The sequence below is a fragment of the Bufo bufo genome, chromosome 4 (genome assembly GCF_905171765.1).
Source record: "Bufo bufo chromosome 4, aBufBuf1.1, whole genome shotgun sequence".
Classification (NCBI taxonomy): Eukaryota; Metazoa; Chordata; class Amphibia; order Anura; family Bufonidae; genus Bufo; species Bufo bufo.
This window is the reverse complement of record NC_053392.1, coordinates 398755506-398778173: the sequence shown is the minus strand read 5'-3', so window position 1 is coordinate 398778173 and position 22668 is coordinate 398755506. Positions and strand designations below refer to the sequence as shown.

General features: G+C 41.1%; 1 protein-coding gene across 3 annotated transcripts in view; it reads right to left on the bottom strand.

The window, feature by feature from the left end:
- SLC22A3 (solute carrier family 22 member 3) overlaps positions 1-22668 on the bottom strand; it is a 250751-nt gene that overhangs the window by 133749 nt on the left and 94334 nt on the right. For all 3 annotated transcript variants that reach the window (XM_040429280.1, XM_040429282.1, XM_040429281.1), the window contains one exon: positions 12030-12133. In XM_040429280.1, the coding sequence (XP_040285214.1) occupies positions 12030-12133 (104 nt within the window). The remainder of the gene's footprint in view (positions 1-12029; positions 12134-22668) is intronic.

Here is a 22668-nt window from a genome sequence, read left to right as displayed (position 1 = left end):
ACTTCACCATTCACATAAAAGTTTGCCTCATCACTGAACAAAATCTTCTGCGTAAACTGAGGGTCCTGTTCCAATTTTTGTTTTGCCCATTCTGCAAATTCAGTGCGCCGATCTGGGTCATCCTCGTTGAGATGCTGCAGTAGCTTGAGTTTGTAAGGGTGCCATTTGTGAGTAGCTAATATCCGTTGAAGGGATGTTCGACTAATGCCATTCTCCAGTGACATGCGGCGAGTGCTACGCTGTGGGCTCTTGCTGAATGAAGCTAGGACAGCCACTGATGTTTCTTCATTAGAGACAGATTTCATGCATCCACATTTTGGCAAATCCAACACTGAACCAGTTTCACGAAACTTAGCAAGCAGTTTGCAAACTGTAGCATGGGAGATGGGTGGTCTCATAGGGTGTCTTGCATTGAAATCTGCTGCAATGACCCGGTTACTGCGTTCACCAGACATCAACACAATTTCTATCCGCTCCTCGCGTTTTAACCTCGGCGACATGTCAATGGCTGTAAACAAAGAAAAACTTGTAAATAACTCATGAAAGAATAAAGTTATGTTAAAACCAAGCACACCATTGTTTTTCGTGTGAAATTCCCAATAAGTTTGATGTGTCACATGACCCTCTTCCTATTGAAAAAACTAAAGTTGGATTCAAAATGGCCGACTTCAAAATGGCCGCCATGGTCACCACCCAGCTTGAAAAGTTTCCCCCCTCACATATACTAATGTGCCACAAACAGGAAGTTAATATCACCAACCATTCCCATTTTATTAAGGTGTATCCATATAAATGGCCCACCCTGTACATCTAAATTTAATGCAAATTATATTAAGGAAGGTCATGTATAAGCAAGATCATGCAAAGAAAAAGGGGGTCAGTCAGCACATCCCAAAGTCCAGGGGCACGTTGCTATGGCTGAGAACAAGACTGTTAAACAAAACAAGCAATTTCTGAATTATATGATAGCCGTTATGGCACATAACAGGTATATTTAGTGTTAGGAACCCGTCTAACTAGAGATTGCCTTGACGTTCGGCAGACGGGCTCAAATAATTTTGTACAAAACGATTTGCCAAGTATCTCTAACTTATTAGTTCAGCATTTGCAATTATGATGCAATTTTGTACTTTATTTGGTTTGCAGTGAGCTGTTGCATTGCTTGTTTTGTTTAACAGTCTTGTTCTCAGCCATAGCAACGTGCCCCTGCGCTTTGGGATGTGCTGACTGACCCCCTTTTTCTTTGCAGTTTGTACTGGAGGTGTGGCTGCCTCCTTAGTCGTGCACTCCTGACCAGCTCGTCTGTCCCACAGGTTGATTTTAATTAGTGTTAGGCCTCCTGCACACGACAGTATTTTTTAACGTCCCGCAAAACGTGGTTCCGTTGTACCGTGATCCGTGCCCGTTTTTTCTTCCGTGGGTCTTCCGTGATTTTTGGAGGATCCACGGACATGAAAAATGAAAAAAATATCTAAGTCAAGTTTGCCATTGAAATGATAGGAAAAAACGGACACGGATCACGGACACGGATCACGGACACGGATGACAATCTTGTGTGCATCCGTGATTTTTCACGGACCCATTGACTTGAATGGGTCCGTGAACCGTTGGCCGTGAAAAAAATAGGACAGGTCTTATTTTTTTCACGGCCAGGAAAAACGGATCACGGATGCGGCTGCAAAACGGTGCATTTTCCGATTTTTCCACGGACCCATTGAAAGTCAACGGGTCCGCGAAAAAAAAACGGAAAGCGGCACAACGGCCACGGGTGCACACAACGGTCGTGTGCAGGAGGCCTTAGTATATAGCTTGACCCGCTCCCCCTCACTCACTGAAGCCATCTGGCACCAGGAGAGAGATAGTGTGTGGACTCTCATTGCAGTCCTTGGTGACCATGTGGCGCCAGGGGTGGTGTGGAGTGGGCCCGGCGTGCATGCTGGTAACTGCTTTCCCTGGATATAATGGAGGCAATTTTGGCACCGAAATGACAGAAATTAAGGCGGATCCAGCATGTAAGTGGAACCTGCACTTTCTGAATTATATGATAGCCGTTATGGCACATAGCAGGTATATTTAGTGTTAAGAACCCGTCTAACTAGAGATTGCCTTGACGTTCGGCAGACGGGCTCAAATAATTTTGTACAAAATGATTTTCCAAGTATCTCTAACTTATTAGTTCAGCATTTGCAATTATGATGCAATTTTGTACTTTATTTGGTTTGCAGTGAGCTGTTGCATTGCTTGTTTTGTTTAACATAAGGAAGATCATGTATCATCTTCAAATTAGGTAGGTGGTTTGCAAATAATATTCAAGATAGAAGCTAGGAACCATACTTGACATGTATCTTTTTAATCCCATGTATATTGTAATGCGTTTTGCACTCGCGTGAGAAAAATTGCGTGTGTTTGGTACCCAAACCCGAACTTCTTCACAGAAGTTCGGGCTTGGGATCGGTGTTCTGTAGATTGTATTATTTTCCCTTATAACATGGTTATAAGGGAAAATAATAGCATTCTGAATACAGAATGCATAGTAAAACAGCGCTGGAGGGGTTAAAAAAATAAAAATAAAATTAAACTCACCTTAATCCACTTGATCGCGTACCCAAAATCTCCTTCTGGCTTCATCTGATCTCTGTGCAGCAACAGGACCTTTGGTGACGTCATTCCAGTCATCACATGATCCATCACCATAGTAAAAGATCATGTGACGTACCATGTGATGACCGGAGTGACGTCATCAAAGGTCCTTTACCCAGGTCCTAAAGAAAGAATACAGAAGGAGATGCCGGCTGCGCTATCAAGTGGACTAAGGTGAGTTAAATTATTTTTTTATTTTTTTTAACCCCTCCAGCGATGTTTTACTATGTTTAACCATCTTATAAGGGAAAATAATAATGATCGGGTCTCCATCCCGATCGTCTCCTAGCAACCGTGCGTGAAAATCACACCGCATTCGCACTTTCTTGCGGATGCTTGCAATTTTCAGGCAACCCCATTCATTTCTATGGGGCCTGCGTTACGTGAAAAACGCACAAAGAGGAGCATGCTGCGATTTTCACGCAACGCACAAGTGATGCGTGAAAATCACCGCTCATGTGAACAGCCCAATAGAAATGAATGGGTCGGTATTCAGTGCGGGTGCAATGCGTTCACCTCCCGCATCGCATCCGCGCGGAATACTCGCTCGTGTGAAAGGGGCCTTAGGAATATTACCTCAGGCGAGTCACATGTTAAACCTTCTTTTATGTCCATATAGAACTTATTTTGTCTAGATTGTGCCCTTAAGGTTTTTTTGGGAAAGTATGTGATCTTACAATTTGGACATCGCCCACATCTATGGAACCCACTGAAAGAGAGCCAATTGTTTTTATTAATAATGCTCTTCTTGTTTTTAACAGTGGGTGCAACTTTTAAAACCAGGTTTGGGACCTTAGTATACGTGATTTTAGGGGTATTTGTGAGTATGGGTCCTATTATTTTATCATCAAGTAAATGATGCCAGTGGTTGTTTATAATCTTTTCTACCTTCTTATGTTGTACATGGAATGGTAGAATCATCCTAATTGCATCGTCAACTTGTGGTGTCCCACCCGATGTGAAAAAATCTCCTCTGTTCATTTCCCTTACCTTTTTTAGGGATTCTTCTTATATATTTGGGGGATATTTTTTGTCCAAAAATTGTTGTTGTAATTCCTTGGCCTCTATTTCAAACTGTTCTTCTTGTGTACAATTGCGTTTTAATCTCCTAAATTGACTCCTAGGGATATTAATTAACCACCTAGGCAGGTGACAACTGGAATATAGGATGTGATTATTTCTTGATACAGGTTTTGAATATGTACTACATATTAATTTTTGCTGTTCTACCTTGATATCAAGGTCTAAAAATTGTATATTGGTTTCACTAATAGTGCAGGTAAATTTAAAATTCCTATCGTTGGAGTTCATATGTTCAAGGAAGCTATTTAATCGTTCTTCTGTGTCATCCCAAATAAAAATGACATCATCTATATATCTATGCCATATCTATGGATGGTATCCGCCTCCCATTGTGCCATAAATAAATTGGCATAACTGGGGGCGAATCTGGTCCCCATGGCGGTGCCTCTTTTTTGAACATAAAATTTATCTTCAAATAAAAAATAATTGTGTGTTAATATGTACTTCACTCCTTCAATCAGCACTCAGATCTCTCCTCCTGGACGTGCTTACCGCCATGTCCATCTCCCAGTGTTGGCATATGTAACACTATACATGGGATTAAAAAGATACATGTCAAGTATGGTTCCTAGCTTCTATCTTGAATATTATTTGCAAACCATCTACCTAATTTGAAGATGATACCTGATCTTCTTTATACATGACCTTCCTTAATATAATTTGCATTAAATTTAGATATATCTATCAATGTGTAGGAAATGCATGTGCACCCAATGGATATATGGATAATACATATGTAGGTTTACGCCTTATATATGTTTTTGTCACAATGAAGGAATATTCCTTCTTTTAGCATTAATTTTGTACAAAGGGATTTTTAACACTAAAAGTTATCAAATTCTTTAAAAAAAATAATAATAATTTCGCTGAAAGTTTTATCATTTTTCAACACCTCGCATCTTTATACATATAGACATGGTCACGCAATTATCAAGGAAGACGCATGTGCGTTTTTTTAAAAAGTGCAGGGAAAACGCACATGCGATTTCATATGGTGGAAAGTGACATTACCTATAGTGGAATAATGACAATAATACAGAATATATCAATGAATTTTATTTTCATTTTTACTATTAATTGGTTTACCACTGGGTATTATGGTCAGAATGTATATAAAAAATGGGGATAATTTGAATTATAAGATTTTATTTTGATATTATATGGTTGAAAAAGCAATTTTGGAAAGAACATATGGAAAACGCAGATGTAATTTTGAGAAGCGCATGAAAAACGCACATGCGTTTAAAAAAAAAACGCAGATGCGTTTTGAGAAATATATGAGTGATTACAATGTGCCCTTTAAGAATAGGAAAACACATGTGAAATTTCGAAAATGTATATGCGATTTATTGTTCAAGAAGATATGTGTGATTATATGTTCTTGAAAAGTATAACATGAATATATTACTTTGAACACGAAAACGCATGTGAAATTTGGAAAACATAAATGCGATTTATTGCTTCTTATGTTGCCTTTCGAAAATATGATGGAATTTATGCTCTTAATATGAAGACGCACATGTGCAATTTATTGATTAAAACTATCGCTTTTTATGCGATATTTTCCATTCAAAGACGCTAATAGCATTTTGTGCACAACTCCTGGATTCTTTGTATTCATCTTTTCAAAGAGACCCTCACTGTCCCAGAATGCAACTGTCCCAGAATGCAACACTTAATTGAGAGTTGTTCTATAAAAAGGTCATTGCTCACACTCACTGTTCAGCCACTGAGGAAGGGGTACCCTTAACCCCGAAACGCGTCTGGTACTGAGCAGTGCGGGTCGTAAAGATATAAGGAAAAGAAAAAGGAATACAAGGTCCATTTGAAAAAAAGTGCAAGATTTCTCATCTTCAGCTGAAACGTTTCATTCGATATTCAAAGACACGCCTTTATTTAGAGTCACGTGACAACCAGGTGACCGATTAGCAGGGATACTGCAGACCACGTGGGACGCCACAGGTCCTGCAACCAACTACCTTGGATTCAAACATCGTGGTGAGATCCTCGCTACATGTGCGATTCGATTCTATATCCAACGATCGAATAAACAGGACACCTATCTACCCACTGTGAGTAAAATATAATCGATCATGAGCTCAGAGTCCTGTCTACAAATGCTCGCAGTTTAGGTAAAAAAATCAATGAACTTGGGTCAATAATGGCATCTGAGAATGTAGATTTAGTGGCTGTTACGGAGACATGGTTTAATGAAAGAAATGACTGGGACATAACCATACCAGGGTACTCTTTATACAGAAGAGACAGAGAAGGCAAGAAAGGAGGAGGAGTGGCCCTGTATGTGAAAGATAGCATTAAATCTAACCTAATACAAGTTGGTGAGGCCAACATAGAGTCAGTTTGGGTTACGTTGCAGTTTGCTAACCATGCAGTAACGCATGTAGGTGTGATATATAGACCACCTGGTCAAGTTAAAGAACTAGATGATCTACTAGTTGAAGAAATAGCTAAAATGACAATGAAAGGAGAAGTTATCATTATGGGAGATTTCAATCTTCCAGATATAAACTGGAAAACCAAAATAGCAAGTTCTACCAGGAGTACAGATATTCTAAATTCCCTACTGGGGTTATCTCTACAACAAGTGGTTGAGGAGCCAACCCGGAGGGAGGCCATTTTGGATTTGGTATTCACAAACGGGGATTCGGTATATGATGTCATTGTAGGCGAAACCTTGGGATCTAGTGATCACCAGTCAGTGTGGTTTAATATAAGAACTGTGAAAGAGTCCCACCACACAAAAACAAAAGTTTTAGATTTTAGAAAAACAGACTTTTCAAAAATGAAATTAGTCATAAATGAGTCCTTATCAGACTGGAACGGATTACATGGAGTCCAGGAGAAATGGGACTACTTAAAAGGTGCATTATTGAAGGCAACAGAAAATTGCATTAGACTCGTCAGTAAAAGCAAAAAAAGGAGGAGACCAATGTGGTACTCAGCAGAAGTGGCCCAAATCATTAAAAATAAAAAGCTAGCATTTTGTAATTATAAAAAAACCCAGAGCAATGAAGATAAGGAAATCTACAAGATTAGGCAGAGAGAGGCCAAGCAAGTTATAAGAACTTCTAAAGCGCAGGCAGAAGAAAAACTAGCTCAGTCTATGAAAAAAGGGGATAAGACATTCTTCAGATATATAAATGAAAAAAGGAAATTAAACAAGGAATAACTAAATTAAAAACAAAGGACGGAAGGTATGTAGAAGAGAATAAAGGGCTAGCCGACTGCCTTAATGAATACTTCTGTTCAGTTTTTACAAAAGAAAAAGGAGAAGGACCTCCACTAGAAAGAATGACTATTAAATCGTTTGATGCATGTATCTTTACAGAGGAAGATGTTCTAAGTTTGCTGTCTAAGGTGAAGACAGATAAGTCACAGGGGCCTGATGAGATACACCCAAAATTATTAAAAGAGCTTAGTGGTGAGCTGGCAAAACCGTTAACAGATTTATTTAACCAATCATTAGTAACAGGAGTCGTCCCAGTAGATTGGAAATTGGCAAATGTCGTGCCCATTCACAAGAAAGGTAGTAGGGAGGAATCGAGCAACTATAGACCAGTGAGTCTGACATCAATAGTAGGCAAATTAATGGAAACCCTATTAAAGGATAGGATTGTGGAACATCTAAAATCCCATGGATTGCAAGATGAAAAACAACATGGGTTTACTTCAGGGAGATCATGTCAAACAAATCTTATAGATTTTTTTGACTGGGTGAATAAAATAATAGACGGTGGAGGTGCAGTAGACATCGCATATCTAGATTTTAGTAAGGCTTTTGACACTGTCCCACATAGAAGACTTATCAATAAACTGCAGTCATTGAGCATGGACTCCCATATTGTTGAGTGGATTAGGCAGTGGCTGAGTGACAGACAACAGAGGGTTGTAGTCAATGGAGAACATTCAAAACAAGGTAATGTTACCAGTGGGGTTCCACAGGGATCTGTACTGGGACCGATTTTGTTTAATATCTTCATAAGTGATATTGCAAAAGGCCTCGCTGGTAAGGTTTGTCTTTTTGCTGATGACACAAAGATATGTAACAGGGTTGATGTTCCTGGAGGGAAACGCCAAATGGAAAAGGATTTAGGAAAACTAGAAGAATGGTCAGAACTCTGGAAACTGAAATTTAATGTGGATAAGTGCAAGATAATGCACCTGGGGCGTAAAAACCCAAGGGCAGAATATAGAATATTTGACACAGTCCTGACCTCAGTATCTGAGGAAAGGGATTTAGGAGTAATTATTTCAGAAGACTTAAAGGTGGGAAGACAATGTAATAGAGCAGCACGAAATGCCAGCAGAATGCTTGGATGTATAGGGAGAGGTATAAGCAGTAGAAAGAGTGAAGTGCTTATGCCGCTGTACAGAACACTGGTGAGACCTCACTTGGAGTATTGTGCGCAGTACTGGAGGCCATATCTCCAGAAGGATATAGATACTCTAGAGAGAGTTCAGAGAAGAGCTACTAAACTAGTACATGGATTGCAGGATAAAACTTACCAGGAAAGGTTAAAGGACCTTAATATGTATAGCTTGGAAGAAAGAAGAGACAGAGGGGATATGATAGAAACTTTTAAATACATAAAGGGAATCAACTCGGTAAAGGAAGAGAGCATATTTAAAAGAAGAAAAACTACCACAAGAGGACACAGTTTTAAATTAGAGGGGCAAAGGTTTAAAAGTAATATAAGGAAGTATTACTTTACTGAGAGAGTAGTGGATGCATAGAATAGCCTTCCTGCAGAAGTGGTAGCTGCAAATACAGTGAAGGGGTTTAAGCATGCATGGGATAGGCATAAGGCCATCCTTCATATAAGATAGGGCCGGGGGCTATCCATAGTATTCAGGTATATTGGGCAGACTAGATGGGCCAAATGGTTCTTATCTGCCGACACATTCTATGTTTCTATGTTTCTATGAGGGGTAAGAGACAACTTATATTACTAAGCACTATCGATATTTATTGCAATCTTATGTTGATTGGAATAAACAAAAACACCACTTATGCTAATTGGAACTTTGCACAGCAGAATACTACTATTTTCCAAGGCGATTTCTCAAGGCGATTTTTTTCCATTTTTTCGAGTATTATCGATATTTTGGACCATTATGCTATCAACTGATAGATAGATATTGTGTCACTTTTATATCCTATATTTGTATTTTTATTGTTGTTTATATTGCTATATACTGTTTATTATTATATATTATTATAGTTTTTGACGATTTTATATGTGACAATAAACCTATCATCCTAATTCATGTGTGGCCAAATTTAGAGTGCCCCTCATCCACTCTATTACATATATCTTTAGGTCCATTTTAGCACAGGGGGTGCTAAGGGGTGTGCACCTATCCATCAGGAGGACTGGTGAGCCACTAATATTTTGCTTTTCAAATTCTAATTTAGATTCTTGCCATGAGACCCAGTGATTTCTATGTACACCCCTGACTGGGAACTCATAAAGCTTTCATTGTAATACTCCGGAATTCCATCTAAGAAAATCAAAATAGTTAATTCTAAATATACGTTTTTATGTCTGTCATCCATTTAGCTGACATCTATCCAAGACCTTATTTACATGAATGTATCCAATTTGCATCCGCAATAAAACTGAACATTTTTCTTCCATAAGAATGTCCATGTTGTGACTATATGGGTTCCATGTGTACGTTTTTATGACTGTTTGTCATCCATTTTTCTTATCTTTATTTCTATCTTTTTCAGATTCCCTTGGCAACAAATGTATGAAAAACAACAAACGGATGACATCCGCATGATGTCTTTTTTTTCACGTTTTCATAGACTTTAACAGGCAAGTCTGGTCCACAAAAAAAAAAACACAATAGGGCATGCAGTGATTTTCTCGCAATGAACACACAGTTTAATGAATAAAATTATATGTAACTAGCCCGATTAATTTGATTGTGTCCGTGTGCTATCCATTGTTAAAATGGACAGCACATGGATGTGAAATACATGCATATCTACTTTTAGCTACAATTCAGCCACCAGTAACTTCTTCTTGCATAGATATTAGAGGGAAGGTGCACACAAGTCCCCTTCCACAGTGGTAAAAATGTAAAACTAGCAGTTAGAAATGATGCCACATTGAGCCTAATACAAACCGGATTCCAAAAAAGTTGGGACACTAAACAAATTGTGAATAAAAACTGAATGCAATGATGTGGAGATGGCAAATGTCAATATTTTATTTGTAATAGAACGTAGATGACAGATCAAACGTTTAATCCGAGTAAATGTATAATTTTAAAGGAAAAATACGTTGATTCCAATTTTCACGGTGTCAACAAATCCCCAAAAAGTTGGGACAAGTAGCAATAAGAGGCTGGAAAAAGTAAATTTGAGCATAACGAAGAGCTGGAAGACCAATTAACACTAATTAGGTCAATTGGCAACATGATTGGGTATAAAAAGAGCTTCTCAGAGTGGCAGTGTCTCTCAGAAGCCAAGATGGGTAGAGGATCACCAATTCCCACAATGTTGCGCAGAAAGATAGTGGAGCAATATCAGAAACGTGTTACCCACCGAAAAATTGCAAAGTCTTTGCATCTATCATCATCAACTGTGCATAACATCATTCGAAGATTCAGAGAATCTGGAACAATCTCTGTGCGTAAGGGTCAAGGTCGTAAAACCATACTGGATGCCCGTGATCTCCGGGCCCTTAAACGACACTGCACCACAAACAGGAATGCTACTGTAAAGGAAATCACAGAATGGGCTCAGGAATACTTCCAGAAACCATTGTCAGTGAACACAATCCACCGTGCCATCCGCCGTTGCCAGCTGAAACTCTACAGTGCAAAGAAGAAGCCATTTCTAAGCAAGATCCACAAGCTCAGGCGTTTTCACTGGGCCAGGGATCATTTAAAATGGAGTGTGGCAAAATGGAAGACTGTTCTGTGGTCAGACGAGTCACAATTCGAAGTTCCTTTTGGAAATCTGGGACGCCATGTCATCTGGACCAAAGAGGACAAGGACAACCCAAGTTGTTATCAACGCTCAGTTCAGAAGCCTGCATCTCTGATGGTATGGGGTTGCATGAGTGCGTGTGGCATGGGCAGCTTGCATGTCTGGAAAGGCACCATCAATGCAGAAAAATATATTCAGGTTCTAGAACAACATATGCTCCCATCCAGACGTCATCTCTTTCAGGGAAGACCCTGCATTTTTCAACAAGATAATGCCAGACCACATTCTGCATCAATCACAACATCATGGCTGCGTAGGAGAAGGATCCGGGTACTGAAATAGCCAGTCTGCAGTCCAGATCTTTCACCTATAGAGAACATTTGGCGCATCATAAAGAGGAAGGTGCAACAAAGAAGGCCCAAGACAATTGAACAGTTAGAGGCCTGTATTAGACAAGAATGGGAGAGCATTCCTATTTCTAAACTTGAGAAACTGGTCTCCTCGGTCCCCAGACGTCTGTTGAGTGTTGTAAGGGGAGATGCCACACAGTGGTGAAAATGGCCTTGTCCCAACTTCTTTGGGATTTGTTGACACCATGAAATTCTGATTCAACATATTTTTTCCTTCAAATGGTACATTTTCTCAGTTTAAACTTTTGTTCCGTGATTTATGTTCTATTCTGAATAAAATATTAGAAGTTGGCACCTCCACATCATTGCATTCAGTTTTTATTCACAGTTTGTATAGTGTCCCAACTTTTTTGGAATCCGGTTTGTACACAAAATGAAGTATTTATACATCTTAATTTCTTAACCTAATAGAAATAGTATCGTCACTAGTTCACAGCACAGTGGAATTAATGGCGCTTTAAAATAAATAATACTAATAATGGTGGAATGCACTAATCAATCTAAATGGATGTGATGCAATTGGAGTATAGTTCCTGTACTAACTGTTGTGCAGCATAGTTCTAGACAAAAGCTCAATTTTTTGTTTGCCTGAAGTGACTCTAACAGCTGCCTCTACATCTTGACAGTTGAATGGTCTATTATATGTCAATTATATGTCTATTACTGATCAACAGTTAATGTGATTGATCAAGGCTACTGCAAAAGGTCCAACCTTTTGATTTATCCATAAGCTCCTAAGTAAAATTTCCTTAAAAAAATGGCTGATTAAAAAAGTAAATTAATGGAATTGTGATTGTTTTAAATGTTATAAATTATGCAAGTTATATTACACAGGAGCAGAATGTATTTGTATATCAAATATAAATGAAGAAGATTTAGATCCCTATTAAACACAATTAATGAAGAACAAGAAGGAAAGCAATATTGTTTACCTGTCTGCAGCATAGCCCAATGTCAGGGCCCCTATCAAAAATCCCAGGTTCAGTGAAGCTTGTGTCAAGTCAAGTTTCCATGCATCTTTGCATACCAGGTTGTACTATTGGAAAACAAAGCACACACCTATTAATTCTTATGTCTAAATAAATGCAAAAAACAATAATGCAGTATATAGTCATTTTATTGAACTGGAAATCAACTGCAGTATATAAATAATGTCTTACTTTTTGATGACCAGTTGCAACATTTTTAGGATATTTTTAGAAGATGGGAATAAAGTAGTCTGTAAGGCAAGCAATGTATTTTTTTTTTTAAATAAAAAATGCTTTTGCTTATGCTTTCTCCATAATTGCAATTAATGTAAATGAAATACTACAACCCTTCTTGCATAAAAAATGCAGCTACGCCAGCTTAAAAATAGAAATGGTATGACTGCTGGAATGTGAAAGGGAAAAAGACAAAAAGGCAATTTTTCTTGTCCAGAATTGGTTGTCTTACTTACCTAGCACTTCATCTGATTCCTGTTGTATGTATTCATATGGTTTGAACCTTTATATACTGTATGGTTTCATTCCTTTAACATGTACGAGTGGAGCATTGGAGCATTTCCTTGCTCCGATGCCCCCTTGCCTTACACTGCATTGCGCAAGGAAAGATCTGTTTGTTGCGAGCTGCTGATGTACTGGGCTTCATATCAGTATGCTAGGTGGAGACTTCCACCTAGCAGGGAGCAGTGTATGCCATTGTTCTGGGCGGTTTTAGAGGCAGGTACTAGTGATACTCGCCTCTAAAACTGCCCAGAACAGCGTTATACACCGCCTATTTGTGCCGGTGATGTCACCAGGCTCCCTGCTAGGCGGATGTCTCTACCAAGCATACAACTGTGAAGCCCAATATGTCACTGGCTCACAACAAATAGACTTTTCCATGTGCGATGCAGCACAAGGGAAGCATCGGAGCAAGGAAATGCTCTGATGCTCCACTTTTACATGGTAAAGGACTAAAGGAACCCAGACAACCCCTTTAATTTAACCAGATGGGATGGATCTAGTGCACATCATATACTGTTATGGACAGTGCTTGTGGACCCACCGAGCCAACTGAGTGGTTTGACTTAGGGCTAGTCCTGGGGGTATTATCCTGCTAGTTTCCTCATTTTTAACCTTTAACCCCTGTACAGGGATCTAGAATTTGTTGCAGGGGAGCCATCAGGCCGCTACCTCTTGGAATAGTCCTCGTGTGGTTGGCTGCTGGCCTACAGGGATCAGAGACACCAGTGCAGGGCAGCGAGGGATCAGACAATACTCACAGTCAGGAAACAGGCAATGGTCAGAGCTGGCAGATTCTGTGCAAATCTGTGAAACAATCCAAAGGTCAGTGCAGTCGACAAAGGATCAGTGAACAGGCTCAGTTCAATTCAGGCGTCAGAAGGTCAGGATCCAGGAAACAGGCAACAATCAGTACACATGCTGACAAATGGATTATAGCTCTTTACAGACTCTAGAAAGCCTAGAGACCTGGCAGGATCTACAGAGATCTAATTTCTCAGGCAAGGAAGTGAGGAAACAGCAGAGCCTATGTATAAAGCCCAGGCTGATGAGTAATTGGGAATAGCCAAGCGACAGCTCAAAGAGCAAGAGGAGGTTAACCCTTGCAGTATTGAAACTGAGGTGAAATAACACAATGTCCCTAATTCACACACAGGAAGCTGGTGCCTGTGTGAACAGGACAGCGATAGCCGTGAACTGCCATTGTAACCAATACCTGTAACACATACCATGAACTGCCATTGTAACACATACCAGGCAATGTATATAACTGCCCAACTGCTGAGACACATACAATCTGTAAGATGGCCATATATATTACATCAATTTTGGCAGGACTGGAAGAGTATTTAATATGTTCCTGACTCCCTGAGTGGTAGATTTCAGGGGAGATAAGGATAAGGAAGCTGGATTTCAACTTTCTGATCCCTTTGTTCTTGGAAAGGTGTCTGGCAATGGGTTTCTCTCCTTTACCCATTCAGAACTCATGCATGTTTGACCAACTGCAGCATATATTTATATGGAAGGGTCGAGTGAGATAGCTATCAACTGACTGAGTGCAACTTTCTACTTTGCATGGCCACCCTTAAAATGATGAAGCTGCGGCTCCTTTGAAGTGTTACCTTAGACATCAATGTTTCCGGATGCTTGTGAAGGGAACAGACTTATATGAACTGTGATTTAATTCCCTTGATAGTGAATGGCCAGGAGCTCCACTGTTCAGATAGCAGCCAAATGGACTTTGGACCCTACACTCTGGATTAGTAGGGATTCCAGAGGTCATGATGTCATGGCATATCCTAGCCATATGAGAGCTTACATGCAGACAGTCAGCAATAACCTAAATGTAGCTATCCAGAGATCCAGGGGTGGGATCCAGCAGGTTATCCCCAAATCAGTAGTATTTCACAGAGATTGAAATAATCATATTTGGGGGAAGAAGGAGGGGGGGGGGGTAGGGTATAAATACAGTGGGATGCGAAAGTTTGGGCAACCTTGTTAATCGTCATGATTTTCCTGTATAAATCGTTGGTTGTTACGATAAAAAATGTCAGTTAAAGGGTTTCTATCACTTCGTTTCACCTATTTAGCTTTCAGACACTAGCGATCCGCTAGTGTCTGCTCTATCTAACCATCCTAATATAAGAGCTTATTGTCCTGCCGTTTAGCTAAAAAAATAACTTATATAGATATGCAAATGAGCCTCTAGGTGCTATGGGGGCGTGATTAGCACCTAGAGGCTCCGTCTACCTTAACAAACTGCCGCCGCCCAGCGCGTCCCTCCAGCCCGCCCATCTCCTCCGGAATGCGATGCTCCTCGTATTCGGCGCATGCGCAGTGAATGTCTGATCGCTTCCCTGCTCAGACATCTCCACTGCGCCTGTTCCTCGGAGCACTATGACGTCATCGGCGCAGGCGCAGTGGAGATGTCTGAGCAGGGAAGCGATCAGACATTCACTGCGCATGCGCCGAATACGAGGAGCATCGCATTCCGGACGAGATGGGCGGGCTGGAGGGACGCGCTGGGCGGCGGCAGTTTGTTAAGGTAGACGGAGCCTCTAGGTGCTAATCACGCCCCCATAGCACCTAGAGGCTCATTTGCATATCTATATAAGTTATTTTTTTAGCTAAACGGCAGGACAATAAGCTCTTATATTAGGATGGTTAGATAAAGCAGACACTAGCGGATCGCTAGTGTCTGAAAGCTAAATAGGTGAAACGAAGTGATAGAAACCCTTTAAATATATCATATAGGAGACACACAGTGATATTTGAGAAGTGAAATGAAGTTTATTGGATTTACAGAAAGTGTGCTATAATTGTTTAAACAAAATTAGGCAGGTGCATAAATTTTGGGCACCACAAAAAAGAAATGAAATCAATATTTAGTAGATCCTCCTTTTGCAAAAGTTGCAGCCTCTAAACGCTTCCTGTAGGTTCCAATGAGAGTCTGGATTCTGGTTGAAGGTATTTTGGACCATTCCTCTTTACAAAACATCTTTAGTTCATTCAGGTTTGATGGCTTCCGAGCATGGACAGCTCTCTTTAAGTCACACCACAGATTTTCAATTATATTCAGGTCTGGGGACTGAGATGGCCATTCCAGAACGTTGTACTTGTTCCTCTGCATAAATGCCTTAGTGGATTTTGAGGGTTGTTGTCTTGTTGAAAGATCCAGCCTCGGCGCAACTTCAGCTTTGTCACTGATTCCTGGACATTGGTCTCCAGAATCTGCTGATACTGAGTGGAATCCATGCGTCCCTCAACTTTGACAAGATTCCCAGTCCCTGCACTGGCCACACAGCATGATGGAACCACCACCATATTTTACTGTAGGTAGCAGGTGTTTTTCTTGGAAAGCTGTGTTCTTTTTCCTCCATGCATAACGCCCCTTGTTATGGCCAAATAACAAAATTTTAGTTTCATCAGTCCACAGCACCTTATTCCAAAATGAAGCTGGCTTGTCCAAATGTGCTTTAGCCCACCTCAAGCGGCACTTTCTGTGCTGGGGGCAGAGAAAAGGCTTCCTCTGCATCACTCTCGCATACAGCATCTTCTTGTGTAAAGTGCGCCGAATGGTTGAACGATGCACAGTGATGCCATCTGCAGCAAGATGATGTTGTAGGTCTTTGGTGCTGGTCTGTGGGTTGACTCTGACTGTTCTCACCATTCATCGCTTCTGTCTATCCGAGATTTTTCTTGGTCTGCCACTTCGAGCCTTAACTTGAACTGAGCCTGTGGTCTTCCATTTCCTCAATATGTTCCTAACTGTGGAAACAGACATCTGAAATCTCTGAGACAGCTTTCTGTATCCTTCCCCTAAACCATGATGGTGAACAATCTTTGTCTTCAGGTCATTTGAGAGTTGTTTTGAGACCCACATGTTGCTACTCTTCAGAGAAAATTTAAAGAGAAGGGAAACTTACAATTGACCCCCTTAAAAACTCTTTCTCATAATTGGATTCACCTGTGTATGTAGGTCAGGGGTCACTGAGCTTACCAAGCCAATTTGAGTTCCAATAATTAGTTCTAAAGGTTTTGGAATCAATAAAATGACAACAGTAAACAAACAATTATAGCACACTTTCTGTAAATCCAATAAACTTCATTTCACTTCTCAAATATCACTGTGTGTGTCTCCTATGTGATATATTTAACTGACATTTTTTATCGTAACAACCAACGATTTATACAGGAAAATCATGACGATTAACAAGGTTGCCCAAACTTTTGCATCCCACTGTATATTCAGGGGGGACAGTGAGCAGCCAAAGACATTGGTGGCAAACTCAACAGAGACAAGTCATGTCCAGGAGTAGTCGTCATGATGATTTGGGACACATGTAAAATAAAATGGAAGAGAGCATCTAAAATCGCCTGTAAGTCTTTGGATATAAATGTTTTCTTCTGTCCCCTGGCTGTATTTAATTAGTACTAGATTTATTTGTATATTTTTAGTTATTTAGATTTCATATTATTATATGCCATTTTTGTAATACTTTAATAAATATATTTGCTTATTAAGTTAGGTGCATATCTTTGTCGCAAAGTAGGGAACATGTTGACAAAAATTTGAATCCCACTCTTGTAGCTATTTCTTTTTGTGCTAATCTCAGTCTAGCGACACATGCACATGGCCACGTTAAGGTTCTATGTAGAAGTTATTTATTAAAGGATTATTCCCATCTCAGCCATTCATCCTATGCTATGACCAGAGCTTCTGAGTTACAGAAATAGTGTAGCCTGCTTTCGGTACCTTCCATTTACTTCTATGGGAGTTCTGCAAACAGTGTAACTCACCCTACTCGGCCGTAACCCCAGCTACCTCTGGCTGATCTCAACCATGAATAGCTGAGATTGTTATACTCCTTTAAGTGCCAGGGAAGGGAACTATTTTGACCTGGGAGATCAGGGAAGCCTTATCCAAAAAAAGATCTGTTGTCCTACTGAGGACAAATGTACATGAAGATCTGCTGGTACCACATTCATGGTAATGCAACCATGAAAAAATTCTTACATAAAGGGGAAAGAGAACAACATTGGATGCCAATATCAACAGTGCCACAAGTAAAACAAACTCATTTACTGAGGAGGTTAAGTACAGTGTTGTTATGACCTTCAAGGACAAGTGAAGGAAGCAGTAAAGGTGACAAATCACTAATATGAGGCTTGAAAGACGCAAAGACTGTTATAGATAAGATGTTGAGCTACACAAAAAATGCATTGCCTTTGCCAAGCACAGATGTCTTGCCTAGGATATCAGCTGGGCTGCATTCCCAGCATGTGCTGTGTAGCAGGTGAATGTTTGGACACACTACGTCAAAGTAAGAGATCATTTGTGAAAAAAGCAGAGATCAGGCTGAATAAAAAACTGGTCATACTATATATGGAGTAAGCTCCTAAACTGGTTTTTGCTTTACAACTTAAAAGGCATCTGCCACCAGCGACCTCCCTATCAAATTATTTGCATAGACACATAGCTGTGATGTACCTGATTAAAACGCTGTTTTTCTTTTGTTGAGCCTTTTCATGAGTTCTGATACTTTTTCTCAATATGCAAATTAGGCTTTTGGTGCAATTAGGGTGTCACAATTGCTCTTGCTGCTCTGCTCCTTTCTGTGGACACGCCGCTCTCTGGCTACTTTGATTGACAGGGCCAGAAATGAGTGAAGCTTGGGTGCAACAAGAGCAACGCTGATGCCCTCATTGCACCAAAGGCTTAATTTGCATATTAAAGATCATAACTCAGGAATGGAGCTTCTGATCAACAAATGAAATACAGCATTTTAATAAGGTGAACCATACGTATGTTTTAATGCAAACAATTTGATAGGGAGGTCCCTTTAATCTCCACTGTTACACTAAATACCAAGATAGACAATAATACCTAAACACTATACACAGTGCAAGCAACATGTCACTAAAAGCAAAGTGTATAAATAACAATGCCATCAACACAGGGGTGCACCTAGCCTTTCTGCTGCATGAGGCAAAAACTGAAATGACGCATCAACCCCCCCCCCCCCCCCCCCAATGCCAATTTGATAACCTAACCCCTTCCCTCCAGCCCTACTGTTAAAGACATACTTGGAAAACATTACATATAGAGCTAGAAAACAAACAGAGTAATACAGTGCCACATACTGTGCTTCCCAATACTATACTGCAGAAACAGATAATCCCCCTTCTGCTGCCTCCCTCTTGCCCCTACCTGATGCTGCCTGAGGCAATCGCCTCACCTCGCCTCATTGGTGGCGCACCCCTGCATCAATAGTGTCCTGTGTAGTGTGCAAGAACAGTGCCAACACAGTACACAGAGATTAAATAAAATTATACAATTCTGGCTGCCTGCATCTACCACAAGAGGATGTTTACTGCATACATATTTTTATAGGTTCCTTTGAAGTCAATGGGAGAAACAGAAATACATATACAAGTTCCCAATAATGGCCACTGGCTGAAGGCTTCAAGGGGGACTGGCCTGATCTGCTGGGATTGCATGGGACCTTGCTACTCTGCCAGGGCTGTGAGGGATCCTGCATATTTCAGGATACTCCCAGGAAATCTACTAGCACATTACTGCTACAGTTTGTAAATTAGCAGTGGCAGGAAGATTCAGTGGTGATGCAGAGAACGGCGCTGGAGAAAAGGTGGGTTCACATAAAGTTAGAGTTTCCTTTTTTCTACAAAGGAACCCTTTAGTAAATGGATGCCACTGGCACGGCATCAGTACGAGGCATACATCAACGTATATGTTTTTTGTATACGTTAAACATATAACAAAACATGATGTAAACCCAGCCAAAGAGGTGAGTTTAACATAATTTAGCATTTTAGCCAATTGGGAGGCTTGTCCGAGATTTCTCTTTATATCAGATAACTCCTTTAAACCTTTCAAGAAAATCTGGGAACTTTGGAAGACTTACACCTTTCCAGCCACTAGAACAGGGCTGGCCAACCTGCGGCTCTCCAGCTGTTGTAAAACTACAATTCCCACCAGGCCCTGCTGTAGGTTGATAGCTGTAAGCAGTCTGGGCATGCTGGGAGTTGTAGTTTTGCAACAGCTGGAAAGCCGCTGGTTGGCCATCCCTGCACTAGAACATCCTTTTCAGCAGTGTTGTTGACTACTCCTCTAGTATAGCTCGCTCTAACGAGTATGTGCATTCAGTGGGGAGATGGTAGACAGCCGCTGCCAGACACCTCCGGCGGCTTATATCCAGGGAAAGCAAAAGGATTGGGTGATGTCAGGAGATTCTCTTACACACCATACGGTCGGCTGAACCTTCTGTTCTCGGTGGATTTGGCCGACAATATAGTAATGTGTATGGTGGCATTTAGTTCTACACATGTCAACAATTTAATTCCATTAAACTGTACTGTGACAGTGGACTGCAACAATATTGTATTTGTTGGGAGTAAAAAAGAAATTATAGGCCCAAAGCCTGAAACTTATGTGCTTCAACTGTTTTTGCTATGAAACTGCAGCAATTAACAGTGAACCAAGGAGCTACATGGCATTCTTGGCCACGACTGTGAGCTATATGAATGATCGGGGAAAATTGCCGCTACTGCAACATGAGAATTGCAAAAAAAAAAAAATCAAGCAAGGTTGGATTTTTTGCAATTCTGGGCTTGCAGTCACACTGCGACCCCATTCATTATTTTGGATGCCCTACTACACAGAGATCCTTGTTCTAGCGCGTCATGTATCATAAACAAGATCGTCCATAGTTATGTGCGGTTCTGCTTGGCAGCAGCATGATACACTACTGCACTGAGGATGCTACATGGGAATCCAACCTACTGTAAAGAGGTTAAAATTCTAATCACAGCATACACTGATATCCCCATATATAAACATAACCACAGCTATTTGGTGTATATTTTTTCATATTTGGTGTTGTGACGAATACCACACCTCATGCCCGCTTGACGGCACCTAGGTCGAGCTCATGAGACGCGGTATGGTCACGGGTTACCACAGCGTGACGTTACGCTCTCCAAAGGAGCAGGTAAGGTCATCTTGGTACAGTTTACACAGACACCTCTTGTCCACGCGGGCAGAGAGAGGCAACAAGCTGAGAGCCTTTTCACTGCCGCAGCAAAGACAGCGCTGTCTCAGCCCGAGTATCTGCCACCAGCCTCTCGTTTGATATAAGCCCGGTCCGATAACGGGATTATATAGGGTGAGAAACCAACCCGCGGTAGCTTATAACTAGGCCAAAACACAGATGTGGGGATTCGTGATCGAGATAGAAGATAGCACAAGATTAAATTATAGATTTAATCGCCTTAAGGGCACACTAGATATAACACAATATACACAGGGAATATATACAGTGGTCTGAGGTTACAGATACAGGTTATATGGGTACAACAGGGTTAAGCAGAGTAAAAGTCAGTTATCGGGTAAGATGAAAGTACCTTGGTTGTGAGGTGTTCTTTGCTGTAGTCACAAGAAGGGCAGTGATCTCAGCTAGTTCCTGGGTCTCCCTAAACACATTACACGATGTGACCCTTCTTCAGAGAAAGACCCGCCCGCTTGCTGGCACAAGTCTTTTAACCTGTAGCCGTCCCCTCCCCTCCTGGCCTTTGGGAGGGGTCCACTCCCCCCTGCTGGACTGGCTGCAAATGACCCACAAAACCCTTTAGGGTTCATAGCTCCAGTCCAGAAGGTCACAGGGAGATGGTTCTGGGACCAACGGATCCGCCTGGGTTCCGGCTACAACTAAAGTCCAAACATGGTACCGTTAGTTGGTTTCTGTGGGGAGATATGTATATCTCCCTTCCCTGGCATCCCACTATCAAACCAAGAACATGGGCCCGTTCCTCGTGGCCACCGGGACACAAATATGTATCTGGTTTGCGCCTGCGATGGACGGGCAATTCATAATTCCTTATGAAATGTAGGTGCCAACATGTCTGGGAGGTATCATTGATCTTGTGCAAGAGCTGAGACCTCCTGCTGGGGGTTTTCCTGCAGATTTGGTTGCCTCCAAACTGGCTGGTTGAGGTGTGACATTATCCACCTGGGGCCTCCTTGAAGCCTAGACCCCTGGGGCTTTCTCCCTTGGTAGCTGACAATCAGATGGCTGGGGGGTGGGAACATATTTTGCATATACACTGACTGTGTACAAGCCAAAAGGTGAATCAACTGACAATCATGGCTGCCAGTAAATAATAATCCATATTCCTCACAGGTGTAATTTTTACATATGTAATCTCACTCTACACATAAGTAACATGTTTCACTGTGACACTTGCTGCCATGTAGGCTGGCTGCATGCGCTCTTGCATAATGGCTGTGGGCCGTTACCCATGTATGCTGGATGTTTCGATGGTGCATGCTGGCTGCGGTTTTATAGTGTGGGACCCAAGACCTGTGAATTTGTGTACTCCCTGTGTCTTGTATTTATTGCAGTGCAGTTTTCTGTGACAGTGTGTTGCTATACACTTGTGTACTGGCTGCGGTTCTCATTCCTATATATGATGGTTGCTTGTGTGTTGCGTACTGGCTGCAGTTCTCATTCCCATATATGCTGGTTGCTTGTGTGGTACGTGCCGACTGTGGTATTCTACTGTGATTTGGTCATTCCCTGTATCTATGTAGGGTTAATGTTTCCGTTTTTATGTCTGATTATCAGCTGGTCAGGTGCCTTAATTGACCTGTGTGCTGCATGCCTAGGGTGCAGTCTGTTTCCAGGAATGTGTGTAGGGTGCATTCTACTGACCAGTGTGTCTGTGATTCTATCCTGATTTGTGTGGTCAGCCTGATATTTCATTAATGTCTTTGTTTTGTATATTCATCTGTAACCTCCATGCACACAGTTCTGCATGGGGTCCAGACATGTTAATATATCTTCATGTTTTGTATGTTCATCTGTAACCTCCATGCACCCAGTTAGTTCCGCATGGGGTCCAGGCATGTTTATATGTCTGTTTACTGGTCTGCCTGTGTACGTCATGCTACCTGTATACGTATCCACATGAATACTGGCTATGTCTGTATGTCCCTGATTTTGTCCAGTCTGTCAGTGAGCGCCATGCTCCTTGTATCCAGTTCCGTGTGGGTTCCTGACGATGGGGC